This window comes from Balaenoptera ricei, chromosome 1 (genome assembly GCF_028023285.1).
Source record: "Balaenoptera ricei isolate mBalRic1 chromosome 1, mBalRic1.hap2, whole genome shotgun sequence".
NCBI classification, from domain to species: Eukaryota; Metazoa; Chordata; class Mammalia; order Artiodactyla; family Balaenopteridae; genus Balaenoptera; species Balaenoptera ricei.
Window position 1 is genome coordinate 169,417,970 of NC_082639.1, and position 22,686 is coordinate 169,440,655.

The window sequence follows — 22,686 nt, forward strand, 5'->3', positions numbered from 1 at the left end:
CACGAGCCATCAGAGGACCCCTCCCTGGAGCACCCCTCTCCTTTCTGGACCCCTGAAGAGGGGTCCGGGAACTAGAGGTTTCACAGCTCAGATGCCCCTGCTGGACTCGAACCTGGCTATTCTCACCCAGCTCTTTTCCCTCCTGCCTCCCGGGTCCCAGGCCCACTGCCCAGTGTGTCCCCCCCGTGGATCCCCAGAGAGCTGCATCCTGACAGGGTGGGTTTGGTCCAGCCCCAGGCTCCGTGACCTTTATTCCTGAGTAACTATGGCAACACCTCCACTTGGCTCCGGCCTGACTGTTCCTGGGATGACTTCAGGGACACCCCTCCTTGAACTCAGACCAGTAAGACTCTTCCACAAACACCCCTGTGCCCGTGAACTTCTAATGGCTTTACCTCCGGGGCTCAAAGGAATGTATGTGTTATTCCCATTTTACAGGGAAGATAATAGGGCCTCAAGGGGAGGGTCAGGAACTTGCCCCAGGTCACTCAGTGAGGAGCAGGCGGAGCCAGGACTCAGGCCCAGGGCAGCCTGCCTCCCCAACACCACACTCCCCGGAGTCCAAGCGTCTCGGCCCGGCGTGCAGAGCCGGACTCGCCCTCTCACCCTTATCAGCCACTGCTTCTGGCTCCCATTCCCAGCACGTCCGGCCCAACTGCTCCAAAGCCCAGTCCCGGACCTCTGTTCCCACAGGCCCCGCTGCCTGCAGTAGTCTTCTCCTGCTCCCTGAGTGTGCCCCCAGCCTGCGTCTGCGGGGTCAGCCTCTGTGATGACCTTCCTCCCCGGCAGGCATCAATCTTTGCAGGCCCCTGACGCCGGCAGCGGGACACATTCTCCCTGGGTCCTCTGCTGGCACCGCATCTGCAAATGCAGTAGGAGGTGACACGCTGCAGCTGGGTGATCGTGGCCTCTCTAGTCTTCCTCTGAGGGGCCCTTGTTGTTGGCATGCGAGAAGTCATTTTTCAGAGTCCTAGAGTGTCCACTGATCCAAAGAGCGTGGGGGGGGGCCAGTTGTCCATCCCTCACTAGACAGATGAGGAAGCTGAGGCCCTGAGAAGGGGGCATGAAGAAGGGCAGTGTGGGTTTAGTGGTCCCCTGATGGGGGAGTGGCATGGGATGGGGTCCGCCCTGGATGGAGAACAGTCTGCCCTCCCCCTCCTCCCACCCCACTCTGAACCCGTTGGACCCTCGTCCCTTCTGAGCTCTGTTGCAGGGGTGTGACCAGCAGGTAGTGAGAACTGTGCACTTTTCTTCTGGACCCACCTAGACGTCTTCCCCGTGGGTGGAACAAACCATCACTTGGTTGGTCGTCTCATGTAATTAGGTTTTCCCATTGCTGCCCTCATGCATTGTCTGTCCTGAGTGTTTGTGCAGCCTTCTGGGTGCTTAGATAAGAAACGCTGGCTTTCCTTAGCCTTCTTCGGAGATCTCCATCAGAAGGATCTAGGAAAAACACCCTTGTCGGTGAGGCCGGCCCTTTGTCACATGGCCTGGCAGAGCGCTGCCCTCGCTTTAGACTAGGTCTTGGCGGTAGAGTGAGGGTTTCTGGGGTGGGATAAACATTGCCAGGTTCGGTAGGGAAGAATTCTTCTCCTTAAACAGATTTTAACTTGAAACCTTGATGACAGAAGCAGCTGAGTCTCACCAGAGAGAAAAAAACAAAGGAGACGGATTTAACCTTGGGCTCCAGCAGCTGGAGTCAGTCCAGCAACCTCAGTGTGGCTGCTAGCGGACGCTGCAGAACAGAGAATGAGGAACCGCCTCTCCAGGGGTCCACTGTCCAGGCAGGACCACTCCTCACCTCCCTCTTCTGTAGAATTCCCAGCTCCTCCTTCCCAGCGCAGAGCCTTGGGGGTTTACTGTCTGTGGTTTTGCTAGTCAGGGATCCGCTTCTCAGGAGCTTGAAATGCTTCACCTCTCATCACTCCCTTCAGGGGCACTTGATCTTCATGTCTACAGCCCGGTCTTATTAAAGTAACTTAGGGATATTTTTATAGAGAGCAATGTGTATAGCTGGGGATAAAAAGGATTTTCTTTAAAGTAGTCATATAGGTGAAGGTTTAAATGTGGCTTTATCACTTACTTGTCTGAGGCTTGGGTTCTGCAAATGGAAATAACAATGATTACCTTGCATGCTTGCTGTGAAAATAAAATAAGAAGGTGCTCAATAAATGTTAGTTCTCCTTTCTGCCCAAGGAACCCCTCCTACACACACACACACACACACACACACACACACGAGTTTTTACTTAAGAAATGTCTTGAGAAGGAGAAGTGCAGTGGAGAGAGAGTCCTGCGGGCTGGCTCACCCCTGAGTGCACCAAAGCCTCGGAGGCACTGCTGTCCCCGGGGAGTTCCCTTTAAAGTCTCCTCAAACCTCTCACAGGCAAGAGGTGCCTCTGCTGGCACCGCATCTGCAAATGCAGTAGGAGGTGACAGCTGGGTGATCGTGGCCTCTCTAGTCTTCCTCTGAGGGGCCCTTGCTGTTGGGATGCAAGAGGTCATTTTCCAGAGTCCTAGAGTGTCCACTGATCCAAAGAGCATGGGGGACCAGCTGTCTATCCCTCACTAGACAGATGAGGAAACTGAGAGGGGGCACAAAGAAAGGCAGTGTGGGTTTAGTTGTCCCCTGATGGGGGAGTGGCGTGGGATGGGGTCAGCCCTGGATGGAGAACACTCTGTCCCTCCTCCCTTCCTCTGTTCCCAGAGCCTGTCAGATCCTTGTCGCCTTGATTCTGGGTGTTTTACTCAGCCTGTTTGTAGAATGGGGCAAAGCCCATAGATGCATGCCACGTAGTTGATGGAGGTGAAGTCCTCAGAGCTGCCTGCGCCGTGGGCCTGGCACTCACCTCTTGTCCTGTGCCACAGGCAGCGGGTTCCCTGGTTTTGAATTCATCCTAACCGGAAAGCAGTAGTTCTGTTTCTAATGTAGAGCTTTTCGTTTGCTTGTTTCTAGAGCAAATCATGGAGGAAAATAAAAAACATGGTGCACTGGTCTCCCTTTGTCATGTCCTTCAAGAAGAAGTACCCCTGGATCCAGCTGGCAGGACACGCAGGTAGCCACAGCTCTCCCGGACTTTCTGACAGGATGTCCAGCTCTCTGGGGAGGCGTCCAGCGCGTGTGGGGGACGGGCCTGGCCCTGGATGCTCCCGGGGATGAAGCATCTGAACAGGTGCTCCCCGAGAGACTTCGTGGTCTGCAGTCGCAGGCGTACTTGAGAGACGGGCCTTAACACCGCCTCGAAAATGCACATGGACACCCGCCCTCTCCACAGTCTGTGCCACCTCTTCACAAATCGCACACATTCCCCCCTCAGTCTCTCTGTCTCTTTCAATCTCTCTACCATTTTAACTCAATAAAACAGATGAAGTCATCAGTCTTTATAGCTTGCCTGCCATTTGTCACCTGGGACAAAGAGACAAAGCTAAGTGCTTCCCTGAGTGCCTGTTGTATGCCCTCATCAAGGTGCTCCTCTGGGTGACAATACGTATGCAGATACAGTGTCTGCCCCGAAGGAGCTCGTAGCTGGTGGGAGAGGCAGGCAGGTCGCCCCAAGAGTGTTAAGACGTAGTGGAGTACCGGCTGCAGTGGCCACGCCCTGGGCTAGCCGTGAGGTCTCCAGGTGGCCCCTCAGTGACAGGGCAGGGCGTCTAGAGCTGTCTAGCCCACTCATGGTGGTCCTTTGGTGGGCATCGTCCTCAGGGGACAATTCAGTGGCCGCCCGTGGACTTCAGGCCAGCATAGGGTCTGACATTTTTTTTTTACACCCTTAACCACGTTGGCCCAGACCCCAAGGCAGGTGGATGGACACCCTTCCTCAATACTTACCTGAGGGTGTGGCTCAGAAGGAGCGCCGCCCAGCCGGGCAGAGCCTTGGCCGCTGCTTCTCAGCCGGTCTCCCTCTCCTGGCGCTACATCCTGTTGTATCAGGGCTTCTCCTCCACTGAGACCGGAGACACTTTCGTGGCTGGGAAGCAGGGTTGACGGTGGGGTTGGGGGGTGGTAGTCACACAGAGAGGGGTGAATAGGTCCTGGCGCAGACCTCTCACTTCGCCTTCCTCACCCTCCAGCGGTGAGCACTGGCGTACTTCCATCTTCAGAGGAGGAGCCTGGGGTCTGGGAAGTCGGGGAACCAGCCCAGAGTTGCCGTCAGGGCATGGCAGCGGGGGGGGGGGACTTGCACCCACTCTGCTTAAAGGGCTCGGTCCCCCAGTGGGGACCTGGGCACACCTCCAGCCCCGTGCTGGCAAGCTCCACAGCATGCCCGAGAGGCCCGGGCCCTGTGATGGAGGCCGTGTCTGGCAGGGGCGGGGGTCACAGCGAGGAGGGCTCAGGCTGGGGACCCAGGGCCTCCTCCCACCTTGCTCTGCAGGGAGCTTCAAGGCGGCTGCCAATGGCAGGATTCTGAAGAAGCACTGTGAGTCGGAGCAGCGCTGCCTGGACCGGCTGATGGCCGACGTGCTGAAACCCTACGTGCCTGCCTACCACGGGGACGTGGTGAAGGACGGGGAGCGCTACAACCAGATGGACGACCTGCTGGCCGACTTTGACTCGCCGTGCGTGATGGACTGCAAGATGGGCGTCAGGTGAGCCAGGCTCCTCAGATGGGGCACACCCGCCCCTCAGCCCCCAGCTGGCCGGGCGGCAGATACCGGGCACGGCATTGCAGGCTTCCAGGAGGCCGGGCTTTCTGGGCTGTCCCTGAGGCCTCATGTGGGCGAGGCCGGGCCAGGGGTCTGGTTGGACCCCGCTCTGGTCATCTCACATATGTGCTGGCTTTGCCCAGGACGGCCCCTTCCCTTCTCTGGCGAGCCAGGGGCCGGCGGGGGAGGGGACGGGAGCCGGTAGCCAGTGGGACCAGAAAGGGGACCTGGTGGATGCGGAGCCTCCCCAGGGAGAGGGCAGAGAGAACTGCCCATCTGGTCAGGTGGGATTGCTGGGGGGAGCAGGGGGCGGCTTCCCGTTAATGTGGGCTGCGAGGGGGAGACTGGAGTAGAGGCTGTTCTCATCCCACCCTCCCCGCCCTGCACCCCAACCCCGAGCCAAAGAGGGAGCCGGTTAGCAGATTGTGGTGATTTGCCAAAAGAGACTTGCGCCTGTCATAAGGGTGCAATGGAGGAGGGAGGAGCGTGAGAGGCCCTGACAACAGTCACCAGCTTGCTGCGTTCTGGACTGGGGCTGGCGGTGACCCCAGCCCAGTGGCTGCGTGGTCCAGGGCACAGGGCCAGATGGGTATGTGGGCATGTGTGTGGAAATGCGTGTCCCCCCCCCACCAGGCTCCGCCCAGAGAAGAACCGGGAGGGAAGGAGGCAGGGGGAGCGGGCTGGAGAAGACAGGGTGGAGGGCAGAGCCAGGAGGACCCGAGCCCCGGGCGCCTGAGCTCTGGGCCCTGCTTTGGCAGCAGGGTTTTCTCATCTCCTCTCAAACTCTGACCATTCCGTGTCAGGAGTCATGGAGTAGCTCCTCCCCAGCAGGTCAGCGGGTGGTGAAGTCCTCTGAAGCCTCAGAGAGCCGCCGACTGCAGGTGCCCAGACGGGAGGGCCAGACGCGGGCCTCCTCCATCCGGCCCGCCGCTCTCCGGGGAGACCAGGCTCCGAGACGCAGAGCTCACAGCTGGAGCCTGCGTTTGCTTTGGATGGTTTAAGCAGTTTTATTTCTTATAAGAGGAGTTTGAGAAAAGGGTGTGTGTGTGTGTGCCCGCAGGAAAGAAGCAGGCCAAGCCAGTCAGTTTTCCTTCCTTCCTCATTCCTCCTGGGAATTGTGTTATAAAATCAGACCCTGACCCTGCAGCCTGACCCGCTGTGTTCCCTTGGCTTTGCCTCGAGGGCAGGGACGAAGGGGTGGGGAAATATAGACCCCACTCTTTGCACTGTCCCCAGCCTTTCCCTCCCTCCATCCAGGGGTCTCACCATCTCCAGCCCACAGAGAGAAGACAGAATGTCCCTCCAGCCACCACTCGGCCACTGCTCTCCCCAGGGTCTTATTTCTCTCCCTGGAAGGACTTCCCGTGATGCACCAGGATGTGCCCTCTCAAGGGGAGACACATAAATATTCCGATCGGTATTCACTCAGACCGGGGCCAAAGAAAAGTACACCCTGTGGGAAGAACGTGTGGCCAGTCCGTCCTAAAAGGCTGCCGGGGTGCCTGTCTGTTCCCTGGAGGCTGCTGGGGACAGGAGCCCCCTCTCCTACCAAGGCTGCCCCATCCCCCTGCTGCCTGGAGCTTCTGTCCCACTGCACCCAGGGCTCTCAGGAGAGACCCAGCGTGACCAGCAAGGCTGGGACGTGTTTAACCCAGTCCTGGGCGGGGCCGCCTGGAGGCTGAGGGAGGAGGTGTGTGAGGATCCCGTATGGAGGGGAGGAGGTTGGTCTCCCCAGAACGGGTCCCACCCCAGCACCCCCTTCCCTGTCTCACGGGTCCTGAGGACGGGGTGGAGGCCCTTCTGTACTCTGAGCGCTGGGTGCTCCTTACAGCTGCCCAGGCAGATGGGCCACCATCCAGTCTGAGCAGGAGGACCTTTGACCCCAGAGGCTAAGGGACTCCCCAGGGCCACGCAGGCAGGCAGCCATACAGACCTCCTCTGCACCAGGCCTCTGACTGCCAGTCGAGCCTGGGCTGCAGCCTGGCACTCCCCAAGGGTTCTGTGCTTGCCAGAGGGAGGAGGCCGCAGCCCAGGGCCACCACAAACCCTGAGTCCGGGGCATGAGAGGTTGAGACTTGTCACAGACTTGCAACAGTGGTGGAAGGGCTAGCTGGTCAGCAGACCCAGCCGTGGTGAGGCCTGAGGAAAAGATGATGCAGCCACCTGCGGTGTCCTAACGAGGGGCGTCTTGGGACCCCAGTTCCACACGGACATAAGCTCACATTGCTCTAGGGCGTCTTCTTAGATTTGACCCCGTATCTCTTGTGTGTCATGTAGCCTGCCGTGGAGAATCAGGAGTGTCTTCCTGACCTCTGGACCAGGGCTGGCAGGTGGAGACCAGAGCTGTCTGTAGCACCTGTGCCCTGGTGGGAAGCAGGTTGGAGAGAGCGTGGGGGGAAGTGGGTGGCTTTGGTGTATCACCTGTTGGCTCCCCACGGGCTGGCTGCCTTCCTGAGGGGAACACTGCCTTTACTTAGTCTTGTGGCTTCACCCAGCAGGCTTCATGGACGTGTGACCTTCCTGCTGGGGTGGGCGAGGTGGGCCGGGCCAGTGTCGGGACACCAGGGTTGGGGAGGCTTTGCAGCTCACCTCCCGGTGGACCCCTGACCCCACCACCAGGCTCGTGACCCCTGTGGGCATCTCTGCCCGGCCCCTTTCCTCTCCCAGAGGGTGAGCAACTCTGCCCAGACTGAGCTGCACAGGCCCTTTCTGGAGCAAGCCCCATGTGGAAAGGGATTTGACAGTGAAGCCTGCTTCCTGCTTAAGGAGCTACTGAGAAGTCTTTGCAGAAGTGCACCACCCACCCACCCGCAGGCCCCTGCAGCGCACTCAGGAACATTGGGGATGGCAAACCCTTTGCCCGCCACACAGCACGCACACAAATACACACATGGGCCAGCATGACACAAGTCCATGCAAAAGCAGCCTGCCTCGCAGCTCTGCCCTGTAGCGCTCATCAGCACTGACCTGGCTCTGCACGCAGTAGTGTTTGTACATGCATGTGTGCGTGCATGGGCGTGCATACAGTAGTGTGTGCGTGTGTGTGTGTGTGTGTGTGTGTGCAAGGGCACAACCAAGGACAGAACCTCCTTATGGTCTGCATCATCCGCTGGAAGGTCCTGAATGACCAGACCCAAGTTCACCACCAAGGATTTGCTTTTTTCTTGAAAGAGTTGGTACGGTGGTTCTGGAAACTTATCTTTTAAAGGATTTGACCAGTCTGTTCTGGGTCCCAAACCGGCTGGTTGGAGGTATGGTGGGAAGCGGTAGAGCAAGGCCCCGGGGACAGATGGAGAGTGGAGGCTGGGCCTGCTGTCACAGACCGCCGTGTGGGCAACGCCCACGCACACGGGCCCAGGGAGAAGACTTCTCTCTACTCAACTGACATTGCGGATTCCTGTTTCAGGAAGGGTCACAGGCAGCAGCTGAGCCCACTGTGGGGGAGAAGGGGAGTTTAAAATAGGAGCAGGGAGGAGGGTGGGCGTCTGTGATGTGCAGCAGGGGTGACTCACCCCGTTGGCGAAGGGGGCCAGGGAGGCAGCCTGGGGCCAGGAAGCCGGTCTTGGGCTGCCCAGATCCTGTACTGTCCCCACTCCTGTTACCTCTGCCAGTTTCTAGGGGACCCCTGCCAGTTCGGCCTGCAGTCTCCTCGCAGCCCGTGCGGAGGGCAGGGCGGTGAACAGTTTACTTGGCCACATTGTCTTGAGGCCTGGGGTCCGAGGGGCAGGAAGAGCCCAGCCCATCTCTGCAGTAGAAAAAGAGCCCCGAGGCTTTCCCTCCCATCATGGGCTTCTCCCTCCAGCACTGGGGCCACTTCAGAGGCCTTCTGGCCTGAAGGTGTTCCCTCTTCGGAGAGAGCCCTTAGGCTGCTGGAGCAGCAGGGAGATGGGTGGGGTGGACAAAACGCGCTCCCCGACTCACACAGGTGCTGGCTTACGAAGCCCTCGCTTCGTGGAAGGCAGCCAAGAGGGGGGACAGCTGGACCCTGAGCGGACCTGCCCTCCACCCCCTTCCCCACCGTCACCCCAGCAGAACGAGTCGCCAAGCGGACCCTCCTCCTCCCTCCTCTGCTGGTCCCGTGAGGTGCCCTAGAAGGAAGAGCTCCTTGGGCTTTGTCCGGCCTTCCCAGTGCTCTTGGAACGAAGCTGCTCCCACTAGGCAAGGCTGGCCCGTGCTCAGTCAACAGCCAGGCCCAGCCCAACCAAATGTGCGCCTGTCCGGGATGAGGCTGACTTGGCCAAGCTGACTGCAGCCCTCGGGCAGGGCACCAGTGGGCCGCGCTCCAGCCAGCGGCCCTCATGTGGCTTCCCCTCCCTCCCAGGACCTACCTGGAGGAGGAGCTCACCAAGGCCCGGAAGAAGCCCAGCCTCCGGAAGGACATGTACCAGAAGATGATTGAGGTGGACCCAGAGGCCCCTACCGAGGAGGAGAAAGCCCAGCGGGCTGTGACCAAGCCGCGGTACATGCAGTGGAGGGAGACCATCAGCTCCACGGCCACGCTCGGGTTCAGGATCGAGGGCATCAAGGTGAGGACAGCCAGCGGTGGCCTGAGGCTGCCTGAGCCGCCCCGCTCCTGGGTGGGGAAGGGGCTGGGTCCTTGGGCTCCAACAGCATTCACCCAGCGGTCCTGGCTGCTCTCAAGACCCTACGGAGGCTGTAAGATTCCTCCCCATACGGGCCCAGGGCCTGGGCAGCCAGCCCCAGGGACAGACATTTGGGGAAATTGGCTTACTCCTTGGTCTGGGTCTGGGTGCGATGGCCATGTAGGGGACTGGGGGCTGGGGCCTTGGAGCAGGGGTGGCTTCTAGCCCCGCCCAGCGTTGAGCCCTCTGCCGGGGACCCTACGTTTAGCCCAGACCATGCCCAGCACTGAGAACCCACCCAGGAGGCAGCTCGCTCGCTGGATGCCAGTGCCGGGAGACAGCTCATTCTGCCCAGGGCCCCAAAATCAGGACTGGCAGTGAGATGCAGCCAAGGGAGGGAGCGTGCGGCTGCCTTTGACATCCGAGCCATCTGCCTGGGGGGCAGGACCAGGCGCTGCTCCTACACGCGTCACCGAGCCCCCTGGGGAGGCTGCACCGAGGCCACCCCCAACGTCTGGGCCACCTCATTCTCTTTTCTTTCCTCTTCACTCTCCCAAGAAGGGCCTGAGAATGCGCTCCCTAGACCCAGGCTCCTACACGCCTCCTTTGCTGTTCTGTTTGAGAGCCGGCTCAGACACACGCTTCACCCCAAGGAGCGGGGCTGTGAGGCGGGGCTGTGAGGCGTGGCCCCTCGGTCTCGGGCAGCCATCCCTCTCAAGCAGAGGGCAGTCCGAGTGTACTCGGGTTTCTGTTCTCTGCCCATTCTTGGCCCACGTTGGCCAGCCCTCGAGTCAGAGTATCAGAGTAGGGCAGCGGGGAGCCCTGACTCACGAGCGAGAGAAGCCAGGACAGCCTCCTTGCCCATGGCATTGGCTGGAAGTTTCTGCGGGGCAGTGCCTCGCTGCCGATGGTTTGGTTTCGAGTGGGGCAAAGTTTTCACCTTCCCCTGTGACAGCTGCTTTACGATCTCCAGGCTGAGAAAGCCATTTGCCCCACCCCTGTCTTCTGAAATCGGCTTTTGCTGTTTTTTTGGATCCAGTGTGAGAGTAAATTATACGCTCGTCCTCTTCCTCTCAATGCTCCGTTCCTTTCTGTATCTCTCTGAAACAGTCTGCTTTTCCCTTGACCTCTCTCTCCGTCTCATGCTGGATCTCCTGGTCTCTGTCCACTGTCCAGCTGCAGGAACGGCCAACAGCCCATCTTCTTGGGCTGAGGGCCACCAGCTCCGAAAGAAGCCAGCTGCCTTCACCAGCAACCCCCGCCTCCCCCGTCCCTGGTCCAGGAAAGGCCCTGCAGAGACCCCTGTGGGGAAGGCCTGGCTCTCGGCTCTCTCCCTCTGCCCAGGGTCCTGCCTGTTCTTGCAGAGGCAGTGACAGTGCTCGGCTCCACCCTGCTGGTGCACAGACGCACATCTGGGGGCCTAGTGGAGCCAGCCTTTCTCACCCTTTGATCTTAAAGAATAGCTTTCCTCGTAGAGATGCTAAGCCCCAGGTGCTGCCTGAACAGCCTGGAACAGACATAGTACTGGGCTCAGGAAAGGGAGCCATTCTGTGCGCTGGGTGGGGCAGGGAGCAGGATGGGCTGTGTTACGTCTTCGCCTTCAGGGGACCTAAGTAAGAGACCTTCCATTACAAAGGGAATCGAGCTGAACTTGGGGCGAGGAGCGCCTCTTTCCTGTGGTGAGGGAGGGTGTCCCTGGGCAGCAGGGACTTTCAGGCACCCCGGTTCCAGGGACCCGGCCCCTCGTGGAAGCAGAGGCCCGTACACCTTCCTCAGCCCCCTGCTGCTCACACTCAGGACCTTAAGGATGGACGGGCGGGCCCCGCAGCCTCGCTCTTCCAGTCTTGGTCCAAGCGCCCCTCGTGCCTCCGGGCCTTCCTAATGCCGTTTACTCTGCCTGGGACGCTGGTGCCACCGCCTTTGTTCTCCTCAGCCAGAGCGCAGGACAGGCTCCCCCGTGCCGTGTGGTCGCATTGACCACGCGGCGCCTGCCTCCTTGTGCCCCGTGTGGGCACCTGGCTGCCTGGGGGTCAGCCTGGGGCTCATGGCTCTGAGGCACTGTGTCATTCTCCTTATCAGAAAGAAGACGGCTCCGTGAACCGGGACTTCAAGAAAACCAAAACGAGGGAGCAGGTGATCGAGGCCTTCAGAGAATTCACTAAAGGAAACCGGAACATCCTGGTGAGTCGGGTGCCCCTTGTGAAGGGGTCGGGCCGTGTGGTCTCCGGGCAGGGGTAGCTGCGCCCCCTCTGGAAGTTCTTGCCCAGCCCGAGACGGAGCCAAGGTTCCCATACAGAAAACCCTGGCCCCAAACTTCTGCTTGGAAGGTGAAGAGGGAGGTGGTGTGGTTGTCAGCCCGTCCAGCGGGTGAACACGCACTCACTCTTTCCCTTAGCCAGCAGCTCAGCTCCCGAAAAAAGTCTCCATCCCCTTCAGAGCAACCCTTTCCTCTAGCACCCGCTGCAGGCCAAGTATTGTGCCAAGTGCTCACCAAACCCTCATAGCAGCCCTCTGCAGCGGGTTGGCATCCGTGTCCCCATTTTACAGATGAGGAGACTGAGAGGTCAAGGGCACACAGCTAGGAAAGGGGGAGCTGGAGCTCACACCCAGGTGGGCCGGCAGCCTGCTGGTCCCTGCGCTTCTAGGCCTGGCTGGGCCTCCACCAGGCTGAGACTGAGTGAGGGAGGTGTGCGGGCATTGCGGGGCGAGGTGCCGTGTCACCCTCCCCAGCCAGAACTGATGGGCTCTCTGAGCCTGGAGGTGTGGGTGGCAGAAGTTCACGACAAAGTGACTTCATTCGCCGCAGGCAGGCTGCTGGACGGACACTCTGAGCGCTGGGATCAGCTGAGGTAGGGTGTGTTGAGTCGCCACACCCCAAGGACAGTCAGAGACCTGGGTACACCAGGGCCCTGAGCCCTGGAGCGCCTGTGAGAGGCACCTTCCCCTGCACAGGCTCCCGGGATGCTGAGTGGGGAGGGCTGGACCCAGACAGCCTTTCTCCAAGGAGACTCCGCACCGGCTGGAACTGGGGAGTTTCCCTACCCCCCTTTTCCAGCTGGGAGACTTCGCTTGGCCCGTGGTAAGAGCCGAGGCTTCAGTCACGGGGCAGGCACCCCAACTCTTCCATAGCTGGAGACTCTGGACTCCGGGTCAGCGGCCGGGGAGGATTCCAGCTCCTCAGCGGAGTTTGCCACAGAACGCGCGCTGCCTGCACCCGGACGAGAGGGATTATTCCTGGTCCGGAGCCCCAGGCTGGCACTGCTTCAAATGGGTGTCAAGGGACCCTATGTGCCTGTGTGCGACATGCTTCCCTCGTGGCCCCTGGGGAGGGTGGGCACCCCCAGGGCCAGCACAGCTCTGTGGAGAGGCCACTGGCAGAGTAATTTGTGGCTCTGGCTCTCTTATTCTGTTCTTTTCAAGAGTTCAGGGCACTGAAGTTTGTATCAGGAAGACAAGCACCATGGCAACCGGGCTCTGGGTGCTGCCTCCACACTGCTGGCGTTCCAGAATAGACTTAACCCTCGTGCGAGGGGCTCCTGGAGGCCTCCCGGCTGTTCGGGAACTGTCCCCCGCTCCCCCGTCCCCAACCGCGCCTCCTGTCACAAAGCAGTGGAGGGAGCGTGGGACCAGGGCCCCAGCTGCTCTGCCTTCTTTGGGCCTCAGTTTCTTCATTTCTAGATGAGGAGGTGGGAATAATCAGGGTGTAAGGCCCTCTCATGCTGACGCTCAGAGACTCTAATGGGCCAAATAGCACCTAAAATCCACCTCCCACACCCACGTGTCTAAAAATCTGGTCATCTTTCTGTTCCCAGATCGCCTACCGGGACCGGCTGAAGGACATTCGGGCCACCCTGGAAGTCTCTCCCTTCTTCAAGTGCCATGAGGTAGGTGTTGGGCTTTGTCCTCGGGGACAGAGAGCCGTGTTCCGTGTGGTTGGCCACGACCCCTGGGCGCGCCCGCCTGAGCTGTGGGCCTGACCCCCGTACTAGCAGACCTGCTTGTTCCTAGATGGGCCGCCCATAAGGAAGGAATGGGGCGTACGGAGGGCCGGCTCGGCCTGGCTCTGCCCTGTGTAGCTGCACTGGGTCCGGCCATTCTGGAAATGCCCTCTTCTCCCTTTGTCCTCGCTGAAGCCCAGTGTCCCTGGGTGCTTGGCTTCTCCTGGGGTCTCTGCCTTCTCAGCTTTGCGCAGCCTGCAGAACTTCCTCCAGCTGGCCTGCTTTCTCTGGGGGACAGCCTGGGGCCAAGGCTGAAAGGACCTGAGGCCGAAGAGCCGCGCATGACCTCCTGCGTGGACGGAAGGACCCGTGGCTGCCCACTTGGCAGCCCCAGGCTTCGTCTCACAGCTTTGCCCTCCCTTCTTCAGCACTTTGCTCTTATTTCCTGAAAAACTGTTTTGCTATACTCTTTCTGGAGTTTCACTTGGAAACTTCAGGTCTAGACCGAGGCCAAATTAGCTGGGGCTTCTGCTTTTTTCCATCTGGGAAGAGAATGCCCCCTTCTCTGGGCTCAGCATGTCCAGGGGGTCTTCCCTGCCCTGGCCGGGGCCCTGGGAGCTAGAATGACACTTCAGCGCCTCCCCACACCCCCATGTCTCCTTCGGGCCTCACACAGGTGACCCAGGGGGTTGGAGGGTGTGTTCATATTTGGGAAAGCGCCTTACCCCACGCAGGTGCCCTGACCTGGCCCACAGCAGGGAGGGGTCTTGGTGCCCACTGTCCCTGGCAGAGACCGTGAGCAAAGACCAGCCTCAGAAGCCCTGTCTGCCCAGGACTTGCAGCAGGTGTGCTTCCAGGCTGGGGGGTGACCTGTGCCTGACGGCCCACCCTCCCTGGGGGCTGTGAGTGCCTTGGGACAGGGTCCTTTCCGATCTTCCCGCAGACAGGCGTGTGGTATCTCCTTGGCACCTCCCCCTCGGGGAGTTGGGGAGGACTCAGTGGTGCCGAGGGATGGGTTAGCTGTGGTCTAGAAATAGAGGAAAGTGTGCAGGTTGGGACTGGGGGATGGGGACGAGGTCTGCCCTCCTGGACAGTCCTCCCTGGCGGTGTGGGCGGCCATTGTTCTGGGTCCCATGTCCTCCGTCCATTGCGTGGCCACTCGGGCAGGCTCTGCTGCTCAGGTGAGAATGGGGGACAGAACCCATCGGCTGAGCAAAGCTCGCTCCACTTCACCGAGGTCTCAGGCTTTTCCAAGCCCCCCTAAGGTGCCGGCTTGCTGTCTGGAGGGCAGGGCGGGGCCTCAGCCCTTCCCCGCCTCACCTCCCTGCTCCCCTCCAGGTCATCGGCAGCTCCCTCCTCTTCATCCACGACAAGAAGGAACAGGCCAAGGTGTGGATGATCGACTTTGGGAAAACCACGCCCCTGCCCGAGGGCCAGACCCTGCAGCACGACATCCCGTGGCAGGAAGGGAACCGGGAGGACGGCTACCTGTCGGGTCTGAACAACCTCATAGACATCCTGACGGAAATGTGCCCGGGCGCCCCCCTCTCCTGAGGCCACCCTCTGCCCCACCTCGTCGCCACCCTGGCCTCTCCTCCCCCTTGCTTCCCTTCTCCTTCTGAATTTTTCCTTCACTTCCACCTGGGTGCAAGCCCTAGAACTGACCCTCCCGAACGGCACTACAAGACACTTTGTAGACGAGATGAGATGAGATTTTCTAGTTACTGCCTGATTGAAGGGTTTGGAGCAGGGGCTTCCATTTTGCTTTCTCAATAGGATCTCCTACTAGCAGAGAAATGCCCAAACCCAGGCTTGGCCGCCTGCAGGGAGGTCAGTAGGGTTTAGATCTGAGGGAGGTTCAGGTAGCCATGGGGTTCCTGGCTCCAGAGGGGACCCTAACAGAAGAACCCCCCACCCCAAGCCTCTGGGCAGGTTACCTGTGAGGGCCTGCTGCCCCCTGGTGGCCAGTGCCATTGGCACCACTGTTCGGCACAGCCTGTTCCTGCCCCATCCTCTCAGCCTGGGGATGGGCTGGTGCTGTAAAAATAGGTGCCTGGTGCCAGGCTTTCTGGTATTTGGGGCACAAAACCACTGGGAACAGAATGTTGGCCATGAATAAAGTACCCTCTGCTTAGCAGCCTAGGGACTCCGAGAGATGCCGTGGTGGCCTTTGTAGGGCTGCTAAAGCAGAGACCCCACCCATCCGGTATTGAAACCCTCCGGCACTGGGACAGACCCAGGAGCCAGAAGTCCAGATCCAACTTGACTGTGCTCTCTGACATTGGCCTTCCGAGGAGTGGGCAGGTAGGAGCTGTGTTCTCCCTCTCTGATTTTCGCCCGTGAATTCAGAGGGACATTCTGCAAACCTGAGCTTCCAGGGATGCCACCCAACCCCCAGAGCCACTCGTACCCCCCACTCCCCACCTTGCTGTGACAGGGTCCTCAGGGCTGGATGGCAGTGGGCCAGGGCCCAGGCAGCCCCAGGGGAAAAGAGACAGAACCTGCCAAGGACATTCCTCTCCTGTCCCCTCGCCTCCCAACTTCCTGGTGCCAGGTGGTCCCCCTGCTGCACACCCAGGATGCTCATGAGGCCCAAGGTCCCCAGCAGTTACGGGGCAGAGCTGCAGGCCAGTGCTACGCAGGGAGGAGGCAGGAGGCTGGCTTACCGCCATCATTCCCCCACCCCGGCCCCGAAATAAGTCTTAACAGCCTGAAGGGCTTAGACCCGCTTCCCAGATACGGCGTGAGCAGCTTCCAGAGTATGTGGAGGGTGCCAGGCATCTCTTCCTGGGGTCTCTAGGTTGCTTGAAGATTCACAAGGAACCAACTGTAAGCCTTATTTTAATTGTAAAGCAAGTAGGTCTATATTATTGAGAAGAATGTAAATTTGCGTGAGTTGTAAAGAACAATAAGTCCAGCTCTTTGGCCATTTGGAGCTGGGCCCCAGGTGTTCACCTTTGCTGTCAGAGGTTGGACCCGTTGCTCTGCAGGGAGCTGCTCCAGGGACACTTGGAGATGATGTGTCCCCAGGGGTGTGTGCCTGGAGGACCAATCCAGAGGGAAGCCTTCCTGGGCTGCCCCCTGTCACCGCAGGGTCTCTGGGGGAACTGTCAACTTGCCCACGTGACACGTTCGTTTCCCCTTTCATGCTGGGTGAGTGACGGTTGGTGGGGGCAGAGGGTGGGACACATGAGGATGCATAAGCACAGAGTTTAAAAATGGAAATCACTTTTGAACTTCCTGGCTCTTGTTCAAAACAGCAGTGAGCTCCTGTGTGGGCTGCCTTGCTAAAGGTCACACCCCCTCCCGGCTGAGCACGAGAGACCTTGTGACACCACATGACCCTAGAAGGCAGAAGCACCAAAGTCAGCCCGGGGTCTTGGGAGCTGTAGTCAGCTGGGTCAGAAGGGACCCCGGGGGTCTGGGCTGCTCCTGTCTGTGGGGAAGGGACATCATTAATTCAGATGTAAAAGTTCTACAACTATGGGCTGGCCAAGTTATCCTCATTCTATCTATGAAAAAAGTTTGCTAAAGCAAATTAATGCTATGAACAAAAATTACAGGGGACCAGCTTAACCAATTTAAGAGAACAAACTTTCCAAGCACTTTAAGCAGGCACCAGTTGTTTGCAAACAATGTGCTAATATGCAAGTGACTTGTTCATTAAAGGAGGCCCATCGGGCCTCTTACTGGTGATCCTTTGCTTTGAGTTACAGTATATATGTGAATGGTAGAAAGTGGCATCTTTCTAGGGTTATGCTATTAGGGGTTTGGGGGTTTTGTATTTCCCATGCTAGTTCTCCTGCACACCTACTCTCTCTCTCAACCCATTCTCCCCTCTGTCCCCCACTCCCTTAACCGAGCGGGATAGATGGATCCTGGAATGTGATTTCCCAGAACCCCTGCCTAGGCGGTCTGAAAACCTTCCCCAGCCAGCCTGGTCCAGGCAGGGACTCCTTGGGTCTCGGCCGTGCAGGTGCCAGGAGGGTGGGACGAGGTGTGCACACCTGCGCACAGGTGAGTGGGCGCCCTTTCTGCCCTGTCCCCATGGGGCCCTGGGGCTCTTGGGGTTCAGCACTGCTCAGCAGTGGAGGGAGGTATCTCAACTGCTTGTCCCAGATGTGCCTTTAGTGTCATGTAAGAAGTTTTTAAGTTATATTTATTTTGTTGGGTTTTTTTAATTGCACAAAACACTAAGTCTGAGAGGCTGGATTCTGTTTCTCCTTTAAAGCTTTGCCTTCCTTCTGAATTTCCTTTCCCACCCAATGGAAAGAGCCGGATGCAGCCCTGGCCATCCTCCCACCCTACCCCGCCACCCTCCGCCATGGACTCTTTCCACGCTTCGCTGTATTTAGCTTTGAGTTTCTCTGCGTCTGGTCAACTCCCGTGTGTATATAACCCAGGCCGTTGCTTGGGAAGAAGCAGGGTGCTCACCCCCTGCCAGTGCCTTTTTCTGGAGGAGAGAACTCCCCTGAACGTCCTCCTTCCTTCTGCACCCCTCTCCCCGCCACACCTTTGGAGAAAACTGAGCTGTTACAAACCCCCGCACAGTGCCTGTCAAACAGACTGCAGATGCTCTGTACCTTCCTGAATAAAGGCCCTGGAGATCACGGTGCTGGGTGCTGTCTGCGTGTGGTCCTTCTCACCCCAAGCCCTCCAGGATTGTCTGGGGGTGAGGGGGTCTTTGGAAGCTGGAGGATCCAGTGGGGCTATGACAGCCCCCAGGGGTGGGGGTCAGATTGGGTAATATTTTAATCTGCAAAGGATTTTAAACACTCTTCAAAACTGCTCTTTTCTGCTCTCTCCATGAAAACTTTTACATAGCAGCTCAGGGATGAAGCAACAAAGCGCTCCCCACTCCACCCCCCCCACCCCGGGCTGGCGGAGCTGCCAGCAGCTTTTGCTTATGGAGCCCCGCTCTGTACGAGGCACTGGGTGCTTGCAGGTCAGTAGTTCCCTGCCCCTTCACCACACCCCTCACTGACGGATGCAGCCTGACTGGCTTCCCCGAAAGTGGTCCTATGAGATCAAGCAACACTTTGATCCCTGTATTAACTCCATGAATAACGCTGTATAGTCTACAGATGGGGAAACTGAGGCTCAGAACAAACACCTTGACCTGGGTAATAAGTGGGAAGCAGGGCTTCAGATCCAGAATTTGTCTGGTTTCAAAACCAATTCTGTCTTCCTCCCTCCCTAGGGAGCATCTAGAGGGCAGAGAGCTTGTCTTATCTTTACCCTGCATCCCAGGCGCTAAGCACCGGGCCTGGCACATAGTAGCTGCCCAGCGAGGGTTTGATGGACTAATGAATGGCCATGTGGCTGGGATGGCCAAGGAAGACAGCTGAGAGCAGGGGCCCCTGCAGCACATCAAGGGTTCACCATGCACTTCCCTTCAGGCCTCTCCAGCTCTGGATAGCTACTGGCTTCATTTGCAGAACTCAGAATTCTGTATCTGGAGGCTGGTGCATCCTTCCTTTATCATTTTGAAACATTATAGGACAAAAGTACAAAAAGGCCACAGTGCCTTTGCACCTTCTGTCCCTTCTGCCTGGACTGCTCTCCCCAGGTTATCATGTGGTAACTATGCTCACTCCAGATTCTCACACCTGTATCTCATTCCTGCCCCACAGCTGGCTCAGTGGGCTCCAACCATTGTCTACACAGGTTCACGCAAACTGCTTCCTGCCCTTCCTTCCCTGTCAGCCCAGAGCCCTGGGATGTACCCAGGCCCGTGCCCGTGTAACCCTGAAGTCTGGGGGATTTAACCCCCCTATGGTACAAACTTTTCCCCGATGGGAGATGAGAACAGGTCAATAGGTCCCTGCCCCTTCACCACACCCCTCACTGACGGATGCAGCCTGACTGGCTTCCCCGGAAGTGGTCCTATGAGATCAAGCAACCAGCTGCACTTAGTGGGGGTTGCACTCTGACAAAGCAGCAGGAAATAAGCCTCCTCCTCAGGCTTTTCTCCCTGGGGAACCTGAACAGAGATACACCATCGTTTAGATCTTGGCTCAAATGTTGCCTCCTTGGAGAGGTCTCTGAACCCCCAGCTAAAGCAAGCGTACCCCAGCCGCGCTCTCAGTGCCCTGTCTCATCTCCCACACTCTTGCTCAGTGTTCAAAACCATCTACAGGACTTGGGGTCTGTCTCTTCCATTGCGACACTGCCCCTGAGGGTGGGGACTTGACCTTTTAACTGTTGTTTTCAGTGTCTCACAGTGCCAGGCACAGGTGCTTAGGGAATGTTGATGGGGTCCCTGAGCACCCTGCGTGACCATGGCAGTTGGGCACACAGACACCCCTTCTCAGGCAGGAGGACAACTCCCAGGTGGTGTGGATTCTCTGGCCTCGGTCCTCTCCTGCGATCCTACCTGTGCCCCTTTCAGCCAGCCGTTCTCAGTGTCTTTCTCCAGATCTTGCTGTTGCCAGTAATTGACCAGTAAAGGCACTCAACCAGTACTTTCTGGAATGGGTGAGTGGCACTCCCTCTTCTCATCCTTTCTGCTGTGGTTACCCCCCCGCCCAGGGCTTTGTGATCACGCCCAACCCATGTGGAGCCCCTGTGGCCGTGAAACCCCGGCCTCTTGTGTCCGCCTGGGTTTCCCTGCTCAGCCTCCTGTGTCCAGTGCACAGGCTGATGGAGATGCTGCTACAACCCTTCGGAGGTGGTGCCGCTGTCCCCCACTCCCGCCCGCCCTGGGCCACCCGTTGGAGGGAGCTCCTCTCAAGCGCTGCACCTGTGAGGGCACCTGCAGCATCCAGACCTTCTCAGCTTCTGCACCCCTCATCCTGCTAACCTGGAGTGGACGCCACACATCCCCTAGGCGCTCTGGCCACAGAGAAAGGACCAGACCCCAGGCCATGGGGAGACCCTTAGAGGAGCCTGGGCACCACCAGGGCGCGGGCCCCTGGATGGGGAAGAGTTGTTCTCTGGCTCAGTTAATGGGATCCTGGGTCTTTCTGCCTGCTTCAGACGAACTTCAATGGCCAAGGCGGCCTGTCGAACTCTGCCTGCCCTGGGAAGGGAGAGTCAGCCTGGGAACCGGTGGAGCTCAGGGAGGCTGCTGCCTACGGGCCCCATTCATCCTGGGTGGAGGCGGGATTGGCGGGGAGTGGGGTTCTGAGTCATTGCAGCGCGGCCCAGCCGCCTCAGAAGCGTTTGACCTTGGTCCCAGCAGCAGGGAGGAGTGCCACCTCTTTCCCTCAATGGTTCTCACCTGGCTGGGCGTCTGCGCAAAACAGCCTGAAGCAGCTGCTCACGTTCAGCTGCTTCATTGGGAGAATCTACCCCAGTCAAGGAGCTGAAGTGAGGTTCCATCCGCTGCAGATTAAACCCATTCCAGTTATACGCCTGGGAACCGGGCTGGCTCTGTGGACTCAGGGCGAGATGGCTTGGGGCGCAAACTCCTTCATCCCATGGACTCTATAAGCCCCTCTCTAAGCAGAGGCCCAGGGTGGCCTTTCAGGTGTCAGGCAGCCCTGTCGGCACAAACCCCCGAAGACTGACGGCTGGTGCAGCGGGAAAGTGCTGACCCTCCCAGAACGACGTCAGCTCACAGACCCCGGCCCCTGACTGGGGCCTGCCCCTGCTCGCCTGCCACCTGCCCGTCGCCCCACTGGACCACAGGGGAGAGCCACGGCTGCCTCACTGCCTCCAGACCGGGGGGCGCGCCGACTTCTCAACCCCACCCTGAGGTTCCGCTTTCTAGGGAGACAGACTGTCCGGGACAGTCCTGCGTCATGGGGAACCTGAAGGTCAGTCACCCTGCTGCTTCCCAGGACCACTTCTGGCGCCAGCTGCCTCGGCTGGGTTCCCTGAAACACGGAACCCGGGGTAAAAGCTTATGAGCTAACACTTCATTGGGCAGAGTGGTCCCAAGGGGCGGGGTGGGGGAGGGGGTCGGGGTGGGCTGGCAGGGACGAAGGCAACGTAAACACGAGGGGACACGTCAGAGGGGCCTACGCACTAGTGTCGGGGGTCGGTCCTGGGGGGCAGGGAGGAGCAGACCTTCCCACTGGTTCTCTGCACAGATCTCCGGAGTGGCACTGCCAGCCTCTCCGGCAGCCTGGGTACAGGTGCCTGTCCCTAGCAGGTGGCTGTGGCGGTGGCAGGGGAGGCGATGTGACTCCGGAACCGTGGGGAGCACAGGGCTTTGCTGAGCTGCTGCACCCTGGGGTGCTGCTGTGGGAAATAAGTTTGATCAGGAGCTCTTTCCGTAAATACCCGCAGGGCAGTGCCCATCTGACCCCCATGCCCAGGCCGGTCCTCACTTCTGCCTCTTGCATTTCCCTGACTGAGAGGCTCACCTCCTTACCCAATTGGGCAGGAAGCTGGTCACATCAAACTTCCCCCCAGTTCTGCCAGGGCTGGGGAGGGGAGAGAGGTTGAAAATAACAGAGCTCTCCGGGGGATCTACAGAGGGTTGGCTGGAGAGTTCTCGGCTGTCTTGGTAACGAGGAGGCTGTCTTGGGACCAGGGATCAACAGGAAAACCTCCTTGAGCCAGTTTGAGAACCAGAGGTTAGAGGAAGGCCTCTGGGGAAGGGACCAGGAGACCCCTGCCTGCTTCTAAGCAGCTGTGTCCCACTCAGCCAAGGGACCTCTCCTCCCACATCTGTCATGGCCCCAAGGTCTCCCAGGGCACTTCACTGAAGTCTGGGGAGTCACGTGGCTTAACACAATGGTCTTTCACCTTTTGAGGATCACAGATGTCTGAGATAATCTACAGGGAGCTATGAGCCCTCTTCCCAGAAAAATGTCCATAAGCATATACATAAACAAACGTATGTACAAATTTAAGGACTCCTAGACACCTCCCCAAAGCCCCTTGAAAAATTCCCAGATGGTCTATGGACCCTGGTTTAAGAACCCTTGGATTGTAATAGCCTTTCCTAATAATACATTAGGGACACGTGCCCGCCTCCCCTCGCTGCAAGGACATCTCTGTGCATCAGAGACCTGCCTGGCCTCTGCAACCCCCCTCTCCCCCGCCTTAACCATGCAGCCTTCTGTACAGGCACCACCTTTGAACTACAGCCCACCTGTTTTTAAGCAAAGCTTTATGGGAAACAACCATGTCCATTCCTTTATGTACTGCTTATGGCTGCTTTCATACTAAACAGCAGAATTGAGTAGTTGCCAGAGACTGAACAGCTGCAAAGCCTGAAATATTTACTCTCTGGCCCTTTATCGAAAAGTCCTCCAACCCCTGCCTTAGAATAACGGTGACCACTGATGAAGCATTGCTACCTGTCAGGCACCATACCAGGTAATTTAAGGCTACATAGTTTAATCCTTATAAAAACTTCATGAAATGAGCTTTGTTAACCCCATTTTGTACACAAGCAAGAAGAGGCACAGAGAGGGTGAGTAACTTATCTAAGATCACACAGCTGCTAAACAACAGACCAGGCTTTGAACCAAAGCTCAAGATCTTTCCATGACCCTGCATGACTGAGTTTCCCAAGCAGCAGGGTTTGTCCCTACACCTGGCTGCATCACAGGATTGCTGGAATG

The 22,686-nt window shown here is 58.5% G+C and overlaps 1 protein-coding gene across 2 annotated transcripts in view; it reads left to right on the forward strand.

Moving 5' to 3' along the window:
* ITPKB (inositol-trisphosphate 3-kinase B) overlaps window positions 1-17,775 on the forward strand; it is a 97,179-nt gene extending 79,404 nt beyond the window's left edge. For both annotated transcript variants that reach the window (XM_059941477.1, XM_059941486.1), the window contains exons 3-8: window positions 2,957-3,056; window positions 4,374-4,587; window positions 8,966-9,170; window positions 11,307-11,408; window positions 13,040-13,111; window positions 14,504-17,775. In XM_059941477.1, coding sequence (XP_059797460.1) covers window positions 2,957-3,056; window positions 4,374-4,587; window positions 8,966-9,170; window positions 11,307-11,408; window positions 13,040-13,111; window positions 14,504-14,719 — 909 coding nt within the window. In that variant the 3' untranslated portion in view covers window positions 14,720-17,775. The remainder of the gene's footprint in view (window positions 1-2,956; window positions 3,057-4,373; window positions 4,588-8,965; window positions 9,171-11,306; window positions 11,409-13,039; window positions 13,112-14,503) is intronic.
* The last annotated feature ends 4,911 nt before the right edge of the window (window positions 17,776-22,686 follow it).